The sequence below is a fragment of the Mobula birostris genome, chromosome 6, assembly GCF_030028105.1.
Source record: "Mobula birostris isolate sMobBir1 chromosome 6, sMobBir1.hap1, whole genome shotgun sequence".
Taxonomy (NCBI): Eukaryota; Metazoa; Chordata; class Chondrichthyes; order Myliobatiformes; family Myliobatidae; genus Mobula; species Mobula birostris.
In genome coordinates, this window is record NC_092375.1 from 183,757,071 (window position 1) to 183,775,610 (window position 18,540).

At 41.0% G+C, this 18,540-nt stretch overlaps 1 protein-coding gene across 1 annotated transcript in view; it reads right to left on the reverse strand.

Moving 5' to 3' along the window:
- slc38a11 (solute carrier family 38 member 11) overlaps nucleotides 1–18,540 on the reverse strand; it is a 71,203-nt gene that overhangs the window by 23,956 nt on the left and 28,707 nt on the right. The window contains exon 6 of the mRNA XM_072259782.1: nucleotides 720–790. Within this exon, the coding sequence (XP_072115883.1) occupies nucleotides 720–790 (71 nt within the window). The remainder of the gene's footprint in view (nucleotides 1–719; nucleotides 791–18,540) is intronic.

Genomic DNA, 18,540 nt, shown 5'->3' on the forward strand with positions numbered 1-18,540 from the left:
AAGATTCTTCTAGTTCCACATTTCAGCATTAGAATTGCTAATTCTTTGGAGAAAATGGTGAGGTAATATTACCATTTTTCTCACATGATAACATTGTTAATAGTTTTGATTGCCTAAAGAATTTCCCTCCAAAATGCATGAACTGCTCTTTTAGTGTTTCCTTGTCACAAATGCTGGAGAATGGCTGTTCTTACTATTTTTCCAGTAAAGATTACCACTGTGAAATCTCTCAAGAATCCTGTAGCTTTGGCCACAGAAGACTCTTCTCTTTGCATTTTCTTCCTTCTTCCATTTGAATGTTCTTCTGATGTTTTATTTTCTCCTCTCAGCTGTTTGTGGACTTTTAGGCCGCATATGAGCTCATTAGCAACTACAGGCCATTATTTCCATTTCTACCTCAGAAAATTAGTCAACACATGATTGCCACTGTAAATATGTCAAATGTATTTAAATATCCATGGTGGGGTGTCAAGCAGAATTAACAAGTTGTACCTATTTTCTGGCAAAATCATCAACACACCAGAATTCACAAAAATACTTAGAAATTGGCTTTCATATGCTAAATTTGAATCAGTTTATATAGGATGCATATCTTACTACAGAAATACAAAATTCAAATGGTATAAAAACACTTAATGAAGAAACAATTTGATCAATGACAGATTGTTACACCAGATAACTAAACATCTGGATGGATACTGATATGTAGAAATGCTTACCAAATGCCATTATCCCCACTGCCTGCATCGCGTTGGACTGTGCAAAATTCCAAGCCCCTTCTGAAGGTGGACTGAAAGGTAAGTATCAGAATTATAGTTTTATTTCAAAAGCAAGGAGAAAAGAAGGCTGCTACTCATAAATATTCTCTGTTCTATTCAACTCATGGCACTTTCCAAGGGGTCTTCAGTATACCCATGGGGTATTTAAAAATCTTAAATATACCCATGGGAGGAGGGGTTGGGTTTGGGTTTTGATGTTCTTGTTGCCAGTTGTGCAATTTGTTTTATTCTTTTGCAGGGGTGGATTGGGTTTGGAGTTTGATGTTCTTGTTCCCTTTTGTGCAGGGGTTGGGGTTTGAGTTTGATGTTCTTGTTGCCATTTGCAAGATTTTTTTGTACGTGGGATTTGATGTTTTTCTTTGAATGGTTTCTATGGTTTTCTTTATTTCATGGCTGTCTGGAGAGGTCGAATCTCAGAGTTTCATAACATATACTTTGATAATAAATGTACCTGAACTTTGAACCTTGAACATTGGGGAGGCTGTTGACCTGGGTAAAGTCTTGTCATTTCTTTTATCAACCTCATCAACTGGAATTTATCAACCTTTTAAAAAATTTATGTTAAAAATAAACTTTATTCAAAGAAAGAGAACGGCACAGGGGTGTCGTGGTCAGCACAGAGCTTTACAATACAGGCGATCTGGGTTCAAATCTCGCCGCTGCCTGTCAGGAGCTTGTATGTTCTCCCCATGACCGCGTGCGTTTCCTCCGGGTGCTCCGCTTTCAATCCGCAGTCCAAAGACGTACCAGTTAGTAGGCTAATTGGTCATTGTAAATTGTCCCGTGATTAGGATAGAATTAAATTGGAGGATTGCTGGGTGGCTAGCTCCAAGGGCTGGAAGGGACTATTCTGCACTGCATCTCAACAATAAATAAATAAATGAATAAATATACAAGAAATTTTAAAAAATGTGCATGACTCTTTTACATCTGTAGTAATATCAGATCCAGACATTGGCAATGTTAGGGTTCAAAGGTGGTTCACAAAAGTGATTCCAGGATTGATAGACTTGTCATATGAGGAGTATTTGATGGGCAAGGTCTGTACTCACTGGAATTCAGAAGAATGAGGGGTGACCTCATTGAAATCTATCGAATGTTGAAAAGCCTCACTAGAGTGGATGTGAAGGGGATGTTTCCTATGGTGGAGGAGCCTAAGACTGGAGGACATAGTCTCAGAATAGAGGGATGTCCCTTTTAGAAGGGAGATGAGGAAGAATTTCTTCAGCCAGAGAGTGGTGAATCTGTGGAATTCATTACCACAGACAGCTGTGCAGGCCAAGTCATTAGGTATATTTAAGGCAGGGGTTGATAGGGTCTCCGACCTGATGTTAGAATGTCAATGAGGATGCTAGATGGATGGATGGGATCTTTAATAATACTAAGGGCTCTGGGTATGCAGTGCTCCTGGTAAGTGTCCCTGAGGGAGGCTCCTATGATCAGCCGTTCTCACAGTCCTTTATTGGGACTCCCAGTCCGATGTTCTGCTGCTCACATACCAGGTAAAGATGCAGCTTTGTCAGAACATCCTCAGCGGTGCTCCTGTAAAACTCAGTTAAGATGGGGCTGGGGGGAGCCTCGCTTGCCTCAGTCACCTCAGGAAGTGGAGCAGCTGCTGTGTCTTCTTATTCAGGGAGATGATATCGAGGAACCAGATGAGGTTGTCCATGATTTGAACTCCCAAGAACTTGGTAAAGTGAGGGTGTTTAAAGGAGATCAGAGGGGTATGTTTTTCACACAGAGTAGTTTGTATATGAGCTGCCAGAGGTAACAACATTTAAGAGGTGTCCTGGTATTTGAATAAGCAGGGCACAGAGGCTATGTAATTATTCCAAATAAGTGAGATTAGCATAGAGAGATGGAGAGGTCAACAGGGCTATATGTTCAATCGTGGGTTATGAGCAAAGAGAAAGAATGGCTGGAGTTGCCTAGCACTTTCAGCCAAGGATGTTTATTAAGTGTGTCAAAAACCAAACTTAACAAAAATTAGTGAAAGTAGTGAAAAGGAAACTGTCAATATTTACAAAAAGCTGTCTACCGGAAAACACAATGATAACTCCAAACTTTGTCCAGTGAACTTTAGAATATTGAGGGGGGATCTGATTGAAACGTATAAAATCCTAAAGGGATTGGACAGGCTAGATGCAGGAAATTGTTCCCGATATTGGGGAAGTCCAGAACAAGGGGTCACAGTTTGAGGATAAAGGGGAAGCCTTTTAGGACCGAGATTAGGAAAAACTTCTTCACATAGAGAGTGGTGAATCTGTGGAATTCTCTGCCACAGGAAACAGTTGAGGCCAGTTCATTGGCTATATTTAAGAGGGAGTTAGATATGGCCCTTGTGGCTACGGGGATCAGGGGGTATGGAGGGAAGGCTGGGGCGGGGTTCTGAGTTGAATGATCAGCCATGATCATAATAAATGGCGGTGTAGGCTCGAAGGGCCGAATGGCCTACTCCTGCACCTATTTTCTATGTTTCTATGTTTCTATGAACTCCTGGCGGCTCAATTTCTCTCACCCTGCTGCAGAGAGCGATTTGCCCATTTTTTTGGGGCACCGGGATATATCATCTTTAATTACCCACAACGTTAACTTAACACATGAATAAGCACATGTAGTTAAATTATATTACAAAAATAAACAGAAGTGTCTGCTTTAAATATAGTACACAAACAACATATGCACATTTACACAACCCCATTACTAAAGAAATGAAATATTCCTCTCAGTATGGTGTAAAAGGCACCATACAGCCACTCTGTGCACATTAGCTTGGGTTAGGACCCATTATGAGAATATAACGGGGGAATACATTGAAATGCATGCACTCAGTGTAATGACAGCAGAATGACAAAGCAGTGAGTCTGTGTGTATAAATGTTTATGTGTATGGAGTGCATTTACCGGCCACTCTCCATCACATTTTGGTACACTGAGGGGCCACTTCTATGTTAAACAGCTCTCTGGAAAGTCTTTGCATTGGCTGAACCATGCTTCACTGTCGTCTTGCAGCCTGGAACATGCCAGGTGGCAGCATTCCTTTAAACTTGATTTGATTTTTAACAAGCTCATGTATTTTTCACAGTATGTGGTGGATAGTCCACACTTACTGGCAGAAAACGGTGTAGCAGTTAGACTTATGGTTTGTCACCTTTCTCATTTTTCATTGGCTAGGATTTAGCACACTGCCCATGTGATGTAATTTTGCAATTATCGATTGGTTTAGTTTACCAAGGAATTTTCCTTATCTGGATTATAAATGGTGATGGAATTTTCAGAGGCGCCATCTTTTCTTTCTTTATTCTATTTTATCTTCTCGTACAGCTCTTATCTTTGTTTCTCAGCTCTTTAATTAGTTTGCTTATTATTAACATGTTTGTTAGTAAATGATAATTCAAAGTAAGACAGCTTGTCATTTTTGAGTCCTGGAAAAACCCTAAGAATCAGAAATTAAACAGAGATCTAACATACCAGAAGACTAACAAGTTTCAGACAGACCAAATTATGTCCACCACTGAAGTGATGCTCTTCAAGCAGCACATTACTCATCCTTGGGAACAACCCGTAGATCAGAGGATCCTCTTTTAGCCAGCTGCATCCTCCTCCAGACCTTCTTAGTAAATCAGGACTGCTTGTGTGTTGGGTGAGATGCTGACGAAGCAGGGAAGACCAGATGTGAGGGACCCACTGAGAGTCATCTAAGAAAGATTTTGGTGCTTGTTGATCAGTTCAGCCAATGAGTCATTCTGCCCAATCATTTTGACAAAATCAGCTTATGAGCTCTGTCTTGTTCTCCTACAGTGCTGGCAGGATATTCTATGCTGATTACTGACTGTTGGACCTTGAATAAAGTTTTTTCCTGAAAGAATTTATCCACGAAATACAGATAGTGTGGTAAGGTGCAACTGAATGGCACATCACACGACAATGAAACCAGGCATTTCAAACAGTATAAATAGAAGTCTAATCACAAACAACAGAAAATCCCCAGATGCTGGAAATCCAAGCAACACACACACACACACACACACACACACACACACACACGATGCCGGAGGAAATCATTAGGTCAGGCAGCATCTATGGAAAATAAACAGTCAACGTTTCAGGCCAAAACCCTTCATCCAGATGTTCAGCCTGAAACGTCAACTGTACTCTTTGTCTGACCTATTGAGTTCCTCCAACATTGTGAATATAAATATAAGTATTGTCTGGCGTTAATCACTGACTTCACTGGGGCAGAAGAAGGAAAATCAGATCATACTTGTACAGGATCTTTTCAAAATGCTATTCCATTAATTCCCACCTTTGTGTTTTCACCAAGAGCTATGCAAAAATTTCATTTTCATAATCTATCTTGACATGAAAAGTTTCATAAAGGTTTAACACAAAATGTTTACCTTTGCAACTGATATTAATTGTCACAGTTGACTGAAAATTGTGCTGAAGAAAATAATGTTGCTTGGTGAAACTTTTCTGGATTAACAGTTAAATCTACTTAGGAAATATAAGCCTGGCCTGATTTATAAACGTAGGTTTTGGGTTACACTTAAAGCTCAGTCTAAGGTTGCAAGTCTCCCAATTTTTGCCTGCAGATCTTGGAGCAGGAGAACTTTGTTTACTAGAAGTAAAATCCCATTGTAAGATGAAGCGTTGTTGGTAAAATGTGGCAGGTATGAATTAATATACAAGGAATATATATTTGAAACAGTGGTCTAAATACACCAGAATGCAGCTGGGTGTTGGACTTCCTAACGGACAGGCATCAGATAGTCAGGATGCACCTCCCTCCACATCATCCTCAACATGGGTGCGCCCAGGGCTGTGCGCTGACCACACTGCTGTACACTCTTCTCGCACAAGACTGCACGATCAAACACCAAAGCAATCCCATCGACAAGTTCGCTGATGACACAACAGTGGTGGGTCTTATCAATAGCAATGAGAAGGCCTACAGAGAGTAGTTGGAAGAGCTCGAGGCCTGTTGACAAGCAAATAGCCTCTTCCTTAATGTCACCAAGACAAGGGAGATAGTTGTCAGCTACAGGAGAACTAAAACCATTCATACCCCGCTCCCTTTACGTCAGTGGCATAGCAGTTGAAACTGCAAGCTGTTCCCAACTCCTGGGCAAACACAACCTCATATGGTTCCAGAACACATCCTACACAGTCCAGAAATCTCACCAATGCCTCAACTCTCTGAGGAGGCTGAAGAGAGCTGCATTTTGCACATTCATACTCACATTATTCCACAGGTATGCAGCAGAGAGCATCCTATCAAGCTGCATTACTGCTCGGTATGGACACCGAACTGCAGCAGACTTGAAGGCTCTACGATAGACAGTCAAAGCTGCCAATTGCATCACCAGCACCAGCCCGCCTGCCAACAAAGACAAATATACAGAAAGGTGCTGGAAAAGGGCCAGAAACATCCTGAAGGATCCCACACACCCTGCTCATGGACTGTCTGACACTCTCCCATCAGGAAGGAGGCTACATAGCATCCATGCCAGGACCACCAGACTCAAAAACAATTACTTTCCACAAGCAGCAAGACTGATCAACACCTTCACCCACTAACTCCACCACTACTTTATTATTTCCTGTCAGTCACCTTATGCACAGTCTAGTTTCACTTTAGGGACACACAAATCAATGTATATAAGCTATCCTATGTATTTATATTTTACTGTGTATTTCTTTATTATTATTATGTGTTTACCTTTTGTGTATATTTTGGTGCTGCATCGGATCTGGACTAACAATTATTTTGTTCTCTTTACACTTGTGAACGGTACAACACTGAAACAGGCCCTTCAGCCCATCAAGTCTGTGCCAAGCTATTTAATTTGCCTATTCCCATTGATATGCACAAGGACCATAGCCCTCCATACCCCTACCATCCATGTACCTATCCAAACATCTCTTAAACATAGAAATTGAGCTCACATGCACCACTTGTGCTGGCAGCTCGTTCCACACTTTCATGACCCTTTGAGTGAATTAGTTTCTCCTCATGTTCCCCTTAACCTTTTCACCTTTCACCCTTAACCCATGACCTCTAGTTGTAGTACCACCTAACCCCAGTGGAACAAGCTTGTTTGCATTTATCCTATCTATCCTCTTCATAATTTTGTATAGCTCTATCAAATCTCTTCTCCATCTTCTATGTTCCAAGAAATACAGTCCTAACTTTTTCAATCTTTCCATATAACTCAAGTCCTCCAAACCTAGCAACATCCTTGTAAATTTTCTCTAAACGCTTTCAACCTTATTTACATCTTTCCTGTGCATAGGTGACTTAAACTGTACACAACACTCCAAATTAGCCCTCACCAAAGTCTTACACAACGTCAACATCGCAATCTTGAATTAAACAACCTTGAATCTTGAAACTATTTTCCATTCTTTTTCTCTCTCTATTTACTCTATGTTTTAGTTGTTCCTCAATAGCCTTAAAATAAGCCCACCAATTCCACTTTGTTTCAATTCTTGAACTGAAGTGAACCAAATATTCCTACTCAGTTTCAAGGCACTGTGGTTTGATGTTTAATATTCAGTGGTTATTTTGCTCGTTTTTTTTGCCATTTGTACGATTTGTTCTTTTTTTTTGCATGTTGGGTGCTTGCCGTTTCCATTTAACGGGTTCCATTGTGTTTCTTTGTTTTGTGGCTGTCTGTGGAAAGACAAATCTCAGGGTTGTATACCACATATATACTTTGATAATAATTGTACTTTGAATTTTGAATCTTAAATACTGCCTTATAGTTTATCATGAATTTTTAAAAATTCCTGGTAATTAAAAAAAAATTGTAATTCCTACCAATAATAAGTACATTGTTTTGGATACTGTTGGTGGGGATGACCTACCAGGGACAAGTTGCAGTGGTCGCGTCTCTGGAACCGAGACTGGACCCTCAGCTCAGAACGGAAGGAGGGAAAAGAGGAGAGCAGTAGTGATAGGGGATTCGATAGTTAGAGGGACAGATAAGAGGTTCTCTGGAAGAGATCGAGAATCCCGGATGGTCTGTTGCTTCCCTGGTGCCAGGGTCCGCGATATCTCGGATCGAGTTCTTGGTATTCTCAGGAGGGAGGGTGGGCAGCCGGATGTCGTGGTCCATGTAGCTAGGGCTTTACTCTTTGGAGAGAAGGAGGATGAGAGGAGACATGATAGAGGTATACAAGATAATAAGAGGAATAGATAGAGTGGATAGCCAGCGCCTCTTCCCCAGGGCACCACTGCTCAATACAAGAGGACATGGCTTTAAGGTAAGGGGTGGGAAGTTCAAGGGGGATATTAGAGGAAGGTTTTTTACTCAGAGAGTGATTGGTGCATGGAATGCACTGCCTGAGTCAGTGGTGGAGGCAGATACACTAGTGAAGTTTAAGAGACTACTAGACAGGTATATGGAGGAATTTAAGGTGGGGGCTTATATGGGAGGCAAGGTTTGAGGGTCGGCACAACATTGTGGGCTAAAGGGCCTGTACTGTGCTGTACTATTCTATGTTCTATGTAGGGACCAATGACGTGGGTAGGAAGAGTGTGGAGGTCCTGAAAGGTGAGTTTAGGGAGTTAGGCGCCAAGTTAAAGGACAGGACCTCCAGGATAGCAACCTCAGGATTGCTACCAGTGCCAAGTGCAGGCAGGTTTAGAAATAGTAAGATAGCACAGATCAACACGTGGCTGAAGGCATGGTGCAGGAGGGAGGGTTTCAGATTTATAGATAATTGGGCAGTTTTCCAGGGAAGGTGGGACCTGTTCTGGTGGGACGGTCTACATCTGAACTGGAGGCGCACAAATATTCTTGCGGGTAGGTTTGCTTGAGAGGCTTCAGTGGATTTAAACTAGATACGAGGGGGGAGGGGAACCAGAGTGTAGGAACAGATGTAGGGAAGAAGGAAGAAAAAAGTAAATAGTAAAATTGTTTGCACAGTTAGTGATAAACAGAGAGTAAGAGGTGGAAAATTTCTTAAGTGCATTTATTTTAATGCTAGGAGCATTGTAAGAAAGGTGGATGAGCTTAAAGCATGGATTGATACCTGGAAGTATGATGTGGTAGCTATTAGTGAAACATGGTTGCAGGAGGGGTGTGATTGGCAACTAAATACTCCTGGATTTAATTGCTTCAGGTGTGATAGAATCGGAGGGACAAGAGGGGGAGGGGTTGCATTGCTTGTCAGAGAAAATATTGCAGCAGTGCTCTAGCAGGATAGATTAGAGGGCACATCTATGGAGGCTATTTGGGTGGAATTGAGGAATGGGAAAGGTGTAGTAACACTTATGGGGGTGTATTATAGACCACTAAATGGGGAGCGAGAATTGGAGGAGCAAAGTTGTAAGGAGATAGAAGATATTAGTAGTAGGCACAAGGTTGTGATTGTGGGAGATTTTAACTTTCCACACATAGACGGGGAAGCCCATACTGTAGAAGGGCTGGATGGCTTGGAGTTTGTAAAATGTGTGCAAGGTAGTTTTTTGCAGCAATACATAGAGGTACCAACAAGAGAAGGGGCAGTGTTGGATCTCCTCTTAGGGAATGAGATAGGTCCGGTGACAGAGGTGTCTGTTGGGGAGCACTTCGGGTCCAGTGATCACAATGCCATTAGCTTCAATATAATTATGGAGAAGGATAGATCTGGACCCAGGGTTGAGATTTTTGATTTGAGAAAGGCTAACTTTGAGGAGATGCGAAAGGACTTAGAAGGAGTGTATTGGGACAACTCGTTTTATGGGAAGGATGTAATAGAGAAATGGAGGTCATTTAAAGGTGAAATTTTGAGAGTACAGAATCTTTATGTTCCTGTTAGGTTGAAAGGAAAGGTTAAAAGTTTGAGAGAGCCATGGTTTTCAAGGGATATTGGAAAGTTGGTTTGGAAAAAAAGAGAGATCTACAATAAATATAGACAGCATGGAGTAAATGAGGTGCTCGAGGAATATAAAGAATGTAAAAAGAATCTGAAGAAAGAAATTAGAAAAGCCAGAAGAAGATATGAGGTTGCTTTGGTAAGTAAGGTGAAAATAAATCCCATGGGCTTCTACCATTATATAAATAGCAAAAGGATAGTGAGGGATAAAATTGGTCCCTTAGAGAATCAGAGTGGACAGCTATGTGTGGAGCCAAAAGAGATGGGGGAGATTCTGAACAATTTCTTTTCTTCGGTATTCACTAAGGAGAAGGATATTGAATGGTGTAAGATAAGGGAAACAGATAGGGAAGTTATGGAAACTATGATGATTACAGAAGTAGTACTGGCGCTTTTAAGGAATATGAAAGTGGATAAGCCTCCGGGTCCAGACAAGATATTCCCTAGGACCTTGAGGGAAGTTAGTGTGGAAATAGCAGGGGCTCTGACAGAAATATTTCAAATCTCATTAGAAATGGGGATCGTGCCGGAAGATTGATGTATTGCTAATGTTGTTCCATCGTTTAAAAAGGGTTCTAAGAGAAAACTTAGCAATTATCGGCCTGTGAGTTTGAAGTCAGTGGTGGGTAAATTGATGGAACGTATTCTTAGAGATGGCATATATAATTACCTGGATAGACAGGGTCTGATTAGGAACAGTCAACATGGATTTGTGCGTGGAAGGTCATGTTTGACAAATCTTATTGAATTTTTTGAAGAGATCACTAGGAATGTTGACGAGGGTAAAGCAGTGGATATTGTCTATCTGGACTTCAGTAAGGCCTTTGACAAGGTCCCACATGGAAGGTTGGTTAGGAAGGTTCAATCGTTAGGTATTAATATTGAAGTAGTAAAATGGATTCAGCAGTGGCTGGATGGGAGACGCCAGAGAGTAGTGGTGGATAACTGTTTGTCAGTTTGGTGACTAGTGGTGTGCCTCAGGGATCTGTACTGAGTCCAAAGTTATTTGTCATATACATTAATGATCTGGATGATGGGGTGGTAAATTGGATCAGTAAGTATGCAGATGATACTAAGATAGGTGGAATTGTGGATAATGAAGTAAGTTTTCAAAGCTTGCAGAGAGATTAAGGCCAGTTAGAAGAGTGGACTGAAAGATGGCAGATGGAGTTTAATGCTGATAAATGTGAGGTACTACACTTTCTTAGGACTAATCAAAATAGGACATACATGGTAAATGGTAGGGCATTGAAAAATGCAGTAGAACAGAGGGATCTAGGAATAATGGCGCGTAGTTCCCTGAAGGTGGAATCTCATGTGGATAGGGTGATGAAGAAAGCTTTTGGTATGCTGGCCTTTATAAATCAGAGCATTGAGTAACAGGGTTGGGATGTAATGTTGAAATTGTACAAGGCAATGGTGAGGCCAAATTTGGAGTATTGTGTACAGTTTTAGTCACCAAATTATAGGAAAGATGTCAACAAAATAGAGAGAGTACAGAGAAGGTTTATTAGAATGTTACCTGGGTTTCATCACCTAAGTTACAGAGAAAGGCTAAACAAGTTGGGTCTTTATTCTTTGGAACGTAAAAGGTTGAGGGGGGACTTGATTATGAGAGGGATAGATAGAGTTGACGTGGATAGGCTTTTTCCATTGAGAGTGGAGGAGATTCAAACAAGAGGATATGAGTTGAAAGTTAAAGGGCAAAAGTTTAGGGGTAACATGCGGGGGAACTTCTTTACTCAGAGAGTGGTAGCTGTGTGGAACGAGCTTCCAGCAGAAGAGGTTGAGGCAGGTTTGATGTTGTTGTTTAAAGTTAAACTGGACAGCTATACGGACAGGAAAGGAATGGAGGGTTATGGGCTGAGTACAGGTCGATGGGACTAGGTGAGAGTAAGAGTTTGGCACGGACTAGAAGAGTCGAGATGGCCTGTTTCTGTGCTGTAATTGTTATATGGTTATATATGGTTATATGGTAATCTGCATAATGGGTGCAATTAATAGGACATGCACAGGAATCCTTGTCCAGCAAAATGTAGGTTTTTATGTTGTTTAATCCTTAATCACCTGATGAGAGAATTTGGATATGCTGTAGTTACTGTTATTGTTCAGGCAGATAAGGCTCATCAACCGTAGGCAGCTCATCTAGGAGAAGGAACACACTCATCTCAAACCTCCACTGCCTTTTGACTATACCCATGCATGGGGAAGGCTTTGGGAGTAAACCCCAAGGGAAAATTCTGGAGCTGGTGTCTCAAAGGCATCCGATGTTGAGTTTAACATTGACTGGCACCAACTCCTGTGACGCTGCTGGTGTCAAACCACATTGGACTCTGTCATTCCTTTGGGTTCATCAGCTCTGTGGAGAGGTAGAGTTCGTTATATGGGCAACAGTTTGCTCTCTGTATTGTACCGCCCTGGCTTGCATATCTAGATAGCTGGGAGACAACATCCATGGTCGACACTGACCGACGGAGGCCTACGATAGTTACGGTACACGTCAAAATCTTTTGAAATTGTCTCAAGCAAATGTGCTGCACAATAGTAACTAAACCAGTGAAAAAGTAAAGTCCATTATGAGAATCACAACTATTAATCTTTTTAAATAATCCGCTTTAAGATGGCACTGGTGAATCTCAGCGACTTCTGGCTGGTGGCCGATGAAACAAAGAAAACAACTAAATACTTTGCTAACCACTCTTTTTCTGGTAAGCAGTCACCAGCAACTATGACCTGTAACTCCCCTTTGGACTTGGAGCGGGCCCATTGCTGACAGTGAGGAAGACCCAAGGTTTGATCAATTTAAGTGCTGGGCTGAATTGGAAAGGTCAGGTACAGGCCGAATCGAGGTGGCAGGGTCCAGACCCTAGAGCATACCAAAGTGACAGATTTCAACGTTTGGACAATGACTTAAGCGCCAGGCTAGATTGAAACAGCCAGGGTGCCGTGGCCCGAAATGAGGCACATGGTGGTTTAGATCACTGCTCTGCTCCGCGCTGAACTAAGTGTCTGTGGGCGTCAGTTCAGAATACTATTTACTTGCATTTATCATTTTAATGATTTGCTTGAACACTGGCTGTTTGGCGGTCTTCATTTTTATAATGGGTTGTTTTGGGTTTCGTTGTTTCATGGCAGCCTGTTAGGAGACAAATCTCAAGAAAGTATATATTCTTTGATAATAAATGTACTTTGAACTTCGAACTTTAAAAGCAAAGCAACATTTATAGTTTCTTCATATTATGCAAATTGCCTTACTCAAGACAGAAAACTTCAGGGCAGAAATTCTTCAATGATCTGTCGAAATGAGTAAATACTCTATTTGAAATTCTGATCGATTAACTTCATTGGAAGGAAAGTGCACCCTCACCTTGAACATTTAGATAAATTCAGTTTCAAGTGTTGAGCCTCCTCACTTCTTTTTAAAATTTTAAAAATCCCCGGGCAGTGAGGCTCTGCACCAAATGTGGTCTTGCTAAGTTCCTTATTATTCATTGTTTTGGCAGGCAGCACTGCAGCTAATCACAGATGGAACCCCATTCTGAATGACGCAGTACAATTATTGGAACTGGCTGCAAGCTATCACGCTAATGAGATTTAGTGGTATCTTAGTACCGCTGCCACATTGAGGATACACATTACAGCCTCACAAAAGAATGATGGGAAATGGAATTGAATAGAGTACAGATGTCCTTATTTGTTGTAAAATCAGGTCGAATTTATGTTTGATTTCCAGCAATTCCACTTGTAATGAAAGGATACTGAAATAAAATATTAACTTTGTTTACCTCTACACAATTCTGCCTTAATTTTAAATATGTATGTGAATGTGTGAGAGGTACATACTTTAATTCTTTGTGTTACTTATCAACAAACTAAAGAATTAAATTCGATTTTGAGATCCTCACTGCAGTTAGATATCTGAACCAATCACATCTTTTACTTTCCCTTCCTAGTGGTGCTGCCACTTTTTTTAAACGCTTAACTTTATTTATTGAGATACAGCACAGAATAGGTCCTTCTGGCCCTTCGCGTCACACCGCCCAGCAAACCCCTGATTTAATCCTATCTGAATCACGGGGCAATTTACAATGACCACAAAATCTATGGACGTGAGGCTGCATCATGGACCCTACACAGATGACAGAGGGGGAGGAGTCTGCTGTCCTAAGGTAAATAAAGGAGGATAAATCACCAGGGCTTATGGGAGGCAAGTGCAGTAATCGCCAGGGCCCTAGCAGAGATATTTAAATCATCCTTAGTGACAGGAGAGGTATCAGAGGATTGGAGGATAGTCAATGTTGTTCTGCTGTTTAAAAAAGGTTAGAAACATAAATTAGGAAATTATAGGCCTGTGAATCTGACATCAGTTGTAGGAAAGTAATTGGAAGGTATTTTAAGGGACTGGATATATAAGTTTTTGGATAGATATGGACTGATTAAGAATAGTCAGCATGGCTTTGTGCATGGTAGGTCACATCTAACCAATCTTAAAGCTTTTCAAGAAGTTACCAGGAAAGTGGACGAAGGCAAGGCAGTGGATGTAGTCTACATAGATTTTAGCAAGACACTTGACGAGGCCCTGCGTGGGAGGCTGGTCAGGAAGGTTCAGTCACTCAGCATTCAAGATGAGAAGGTAAATTAGATTAGACATTGGTTTTGTGGGAGAAGCCAGGAAGTGGTAGGAGATGATTGCCTCTCTAACTAGACTGGGATTGGTGCTAAGTATTTTGCTTATCATCTATATCAATGATTTGGATGATAATGTGGTTAACTGGATCAGCAGACTTGAGGATGACACCAAGATTGGGGGTGTAGTGGACAGTGAGGAAGGCTAACATGACTTGCAGTAGGACTTGGATCAGCTGGAAAAATGGCAGATGGAATTTAATGCAGAAGTGCGAGGTGTGTCACTTTGGTTGGACCAACCAGAGTAGGTCTTACATAGTGAACGGTAGGGCACTGAGGAGTACGGTAGAACAAAGGGACCTGAGAATACAGAAAAGTGGTGTCACAGGTAGGCAGGGTCATAAAGAAAGATTTTGGCACATTGGCCTTCAAAAATCAATGTACTGAGTACAGGAGGTGAGATGTTATGTTGAAGGTGTACAAGATATTGGTGAGGCCTAATTTGGAGCATTTGTGTGCAGTTGTGGTCACCTACCTACAGGAAAGATGCAAACAAGGTTGAAAGAATACAGGGAAAATTACAATGATGTTGCCAGGTCTGGAGCACCTGAGTTATAAGGAAAGATTGAATAGGTTAGGACAGCATTCTTGAGAATATAGAAGATTGAGGGGAGATTTGATAGAGGTATACAGAAGTTTGAGGGGTATAGATAGGGTAAATATAGGCAGGCTTTTCCCCCCTGAGATTGGGTGGGACTATATCCAGCTTCATGGATTAAGGGTGAAAGATGAGAATTTAAGGGGAACATGAGGGGAAACTTCCTTACTCAGAGTGTAATGAGAGTGTGGAATGAGCTGCATATGAGCTCAATTTCAATGTTAGAGAGAAGCTTGGACAGGTACATGGATGGTAGGGTGATGGAGGGCGATGGTCCCGGTGCAGGTTGATGGGAGTATGCAGCTTAAATGGTTTCGGCATGGACTAGATGGGCCAAAGGGCCTGTTTCTCTGCTGTACTTCTTAATGACTCTATGCTAAGATATGCAAGCAACACTCACGAAAAGCCTGTAGAGAAAACCAAATGTTGCGAGATATTAATGACCAACACAAAACAACCACTTGAAAAAAACCCTGTGAATGCAATTTGCTTCTCTGCTTTGTTATAAAATTTCATATCATTTTACATATTGCTGAAGTGAAACGGAAATAGTATATCTCACTAATATCAAGGTCAACTAACAACCATATAACCATATAACAATTACCACAGAAACAGGCCATCTCGGCCCTTCTAGTCCGTGCCAAACGCTTACTCTCACCTAGTCCCACCGACCTGCACTCAGTCCATAACCCTCTATTCCTTTCCTGTCCATATAGCTATCCAATTTAACTTTAAATGATAATATCGAACCTGCTTCAACCACTTCTGCTGGAAGGTCGCTCCACACAGCTACCACTCTCTGAGTAAAGAAGTTCTCCCTCATGTTACCACTAAAATTTTGCCCTTTAACTCTCAACTCATGTCCTCTTGTTTGAATCTCCCCTACTCTCAATGGAAAAAGCCTATCCACGTCAACTCTATCTATCCCTCTCATAATTTTAAATACCTCAATCAAGTCCCCCCCTCAACCTTCTACGCTCTAAAGAATAAAGACCCAACTTGTTCAACCTTTCTCTGTAACTTAGGTGATGAAACCCAGGTAACATTCCAGTAAATCTTCTCTGTACTCTCTCAATTTTGTTGACATCTTTCCTCTAATTCGGTGACCAGAACTGTACACGATACTCCAAATTTGGCCTCACCATTGCCTTGTACAATTTCAACATTACATCCCAACTCCGTTACTCAATGCTCTGATTTATAAAGGCCAGCATACCAAAAGCTTTCTTCACCACCCTATCCACATGAGATTCCGCCTTCAGGGAACTATGCACCAGTATTCCTAGATCCCTCTGTTCTTCTGCATTCTTCAATGCCCTACCATTTACCATGTATGTCCTATTTTGATTAGTCCTACCAAAAAGTAGCACCTCACATTTATCAGCATTAAGCTCCATCTGCCATCTTTCATCCCACTCTTCTAACTGACCCAAATCTTTCTGCAAGCTTTGAAAACCTACTTCATTATCCACAACTCCACCTATCTTAGTATTATCTGCATTCTTACTAATCCACTTTACCACCCTGTCAACAAGATCATTAATGTATATGACAAACAACATTGGACCCAGTACAGATCCCTGAGGCACACCACTAGTCACCGGCCTCCAATCTGACACACAGTTATCCACCACTACTCTCTGGTGTCTCCCATCCAGCCACTGCTGAATCTATTCTACTACTTCAATATTAATACCAACGATTGAACCTTCCTAACTAACCTTCCGTGTGGAACCTTGTCAAAGGCCTTACTGAAGTCCATATAGACAACATCCACCGTTTTACCCTCGTCAACTTCCTAGTAACCTCTTCAAAAAATTCAATAAGATTTGTCAAACATGACATTCCACGCACAAATCCATGTTGACTGTTCCTAATCAGACCCTGTCTATCCAGAAAATTATATATACCATCTTTAAGAATATTTTCCATCAATTTACCCACCACTGACATCAAACTCACAGGCCGATAATTGCTAGGTTTACTCTTAGAACCCTCTTTAAACAATGGAACAACATGAGCAATACGCCAATTCTCCGGCACCATCCCCATTTCGAATGACATTTGAAATATTTCTGTCAGAGCCCCCGTTATTTCCACATTAACTTCCCTCAAGGTCCTAGGGAATATCATGTCTGGACCCAGAGACTTTCCACTTCTATATTCCTTAAAAAGTGCAAATACTTGCTCTTCTTTAATTATCATAGTTTCCATAACTTCCCTATCTGTTTCCTTTACCTTACACAATTCAATATCCTTCTCCTTAGTGATTACCAAAGGAAAGAAATTGTTTAAAATCTCCCCCATCTCTTTTGGCTCCACACATAGCCGTCCACTCTGATTCTCTAAGGGACCAATTTTATCCCTCAATATCCTTTTGCTATAAATATAACTGTAGAAACCCTTTGGATTTATTTTCACCTTGCTTGCCAAAGCAACCTCATATCTTCTTTTAGCTTTTCTAATTTCTTTCTTCAGATTCTTTTTACATTCTTTATATTCCTCGAGTACCTCATTTACTCCATGCTGCCTATATTTATTGTAGATATCTCTTTTTTCCGAACCGAGTTTCCAATATCCCTTGAAAACCATGGCTCTCTCAAACTTTTAACCTTTCCTTTCAAACTAACAGGAACATAAAGATTCTGTACTCTCAAAATTTCACCTTTAAATGACCTCCATTTCTCTATTACATCCTTCCCATAAAACAAATTGTCCCAAATATGGCATAATCACAGCCATTGGGATGATTTACAACAGAAGGCGACAAATACTGGACTGAAAGTGTATTTGATTGGAAGGTGTAGAGTCTCTATGGGTTGAGTTAAGAAATAGCAAGGGTAAGAGGACTCTAATGGCAGTTGTATACAGGCCTCCAGATAGCAGCCGGGATGTGGATTACAAATTACAGCAGGACATAGAAAAGGCGTGTCAGAAGAGCAATGTCATGATAATCGTTGGGGATTTTAACATGACAGTGGATTGGGAAAACCAGGCCAATACTGGACCTCAGGAGAGAAAATTTGTAGAATATCTAAGGGATGGCTTTTTGGAAGAGCTTGTTGTTGAGCCCAGTAGGGGATTAGGTGTTGTGCAATGATCCAGAGGTGATAAGAGAGTATAAGATTAAGGAACCCTGAGGGAACAGTGATCACAATATGATCGAGTTCACTTTGAAATTTAAGAAGGAAAAACTAAGTTCCAATGTGTCAGTATTTCAGTGGAATATAGGAAATTACAATGGCCTGAGAGGGGAACTGGCGAAAGTTGACTGGAAAGGGACACTAGCAGGAAAGACAGCAGAGAAGCAATGGCTGGAGTTTCTGTGAAAAATGAGGGAAGTACAAGACAGATATATTCCAAATAAGAAGACATTTTTGAATGAAAGGACACTACCATGGCTGACAAGTGAAGTCAGAGCCAAAGTAAAAGCAAAAAAGAGGGTACACAAGGGACTCAAAGCTAGTGGGAAGATAGAGGATTGGGAAGCTTTTAAAAACTTGTGGAAGGAAACTAGGAAGGTCATTAGGAAGGAAAAGATGAATTATGAAAGGAAGTTGGCAACTAATATCAAAGAAAATACCAAAAGCTTTTTATAAGTATATAAAGG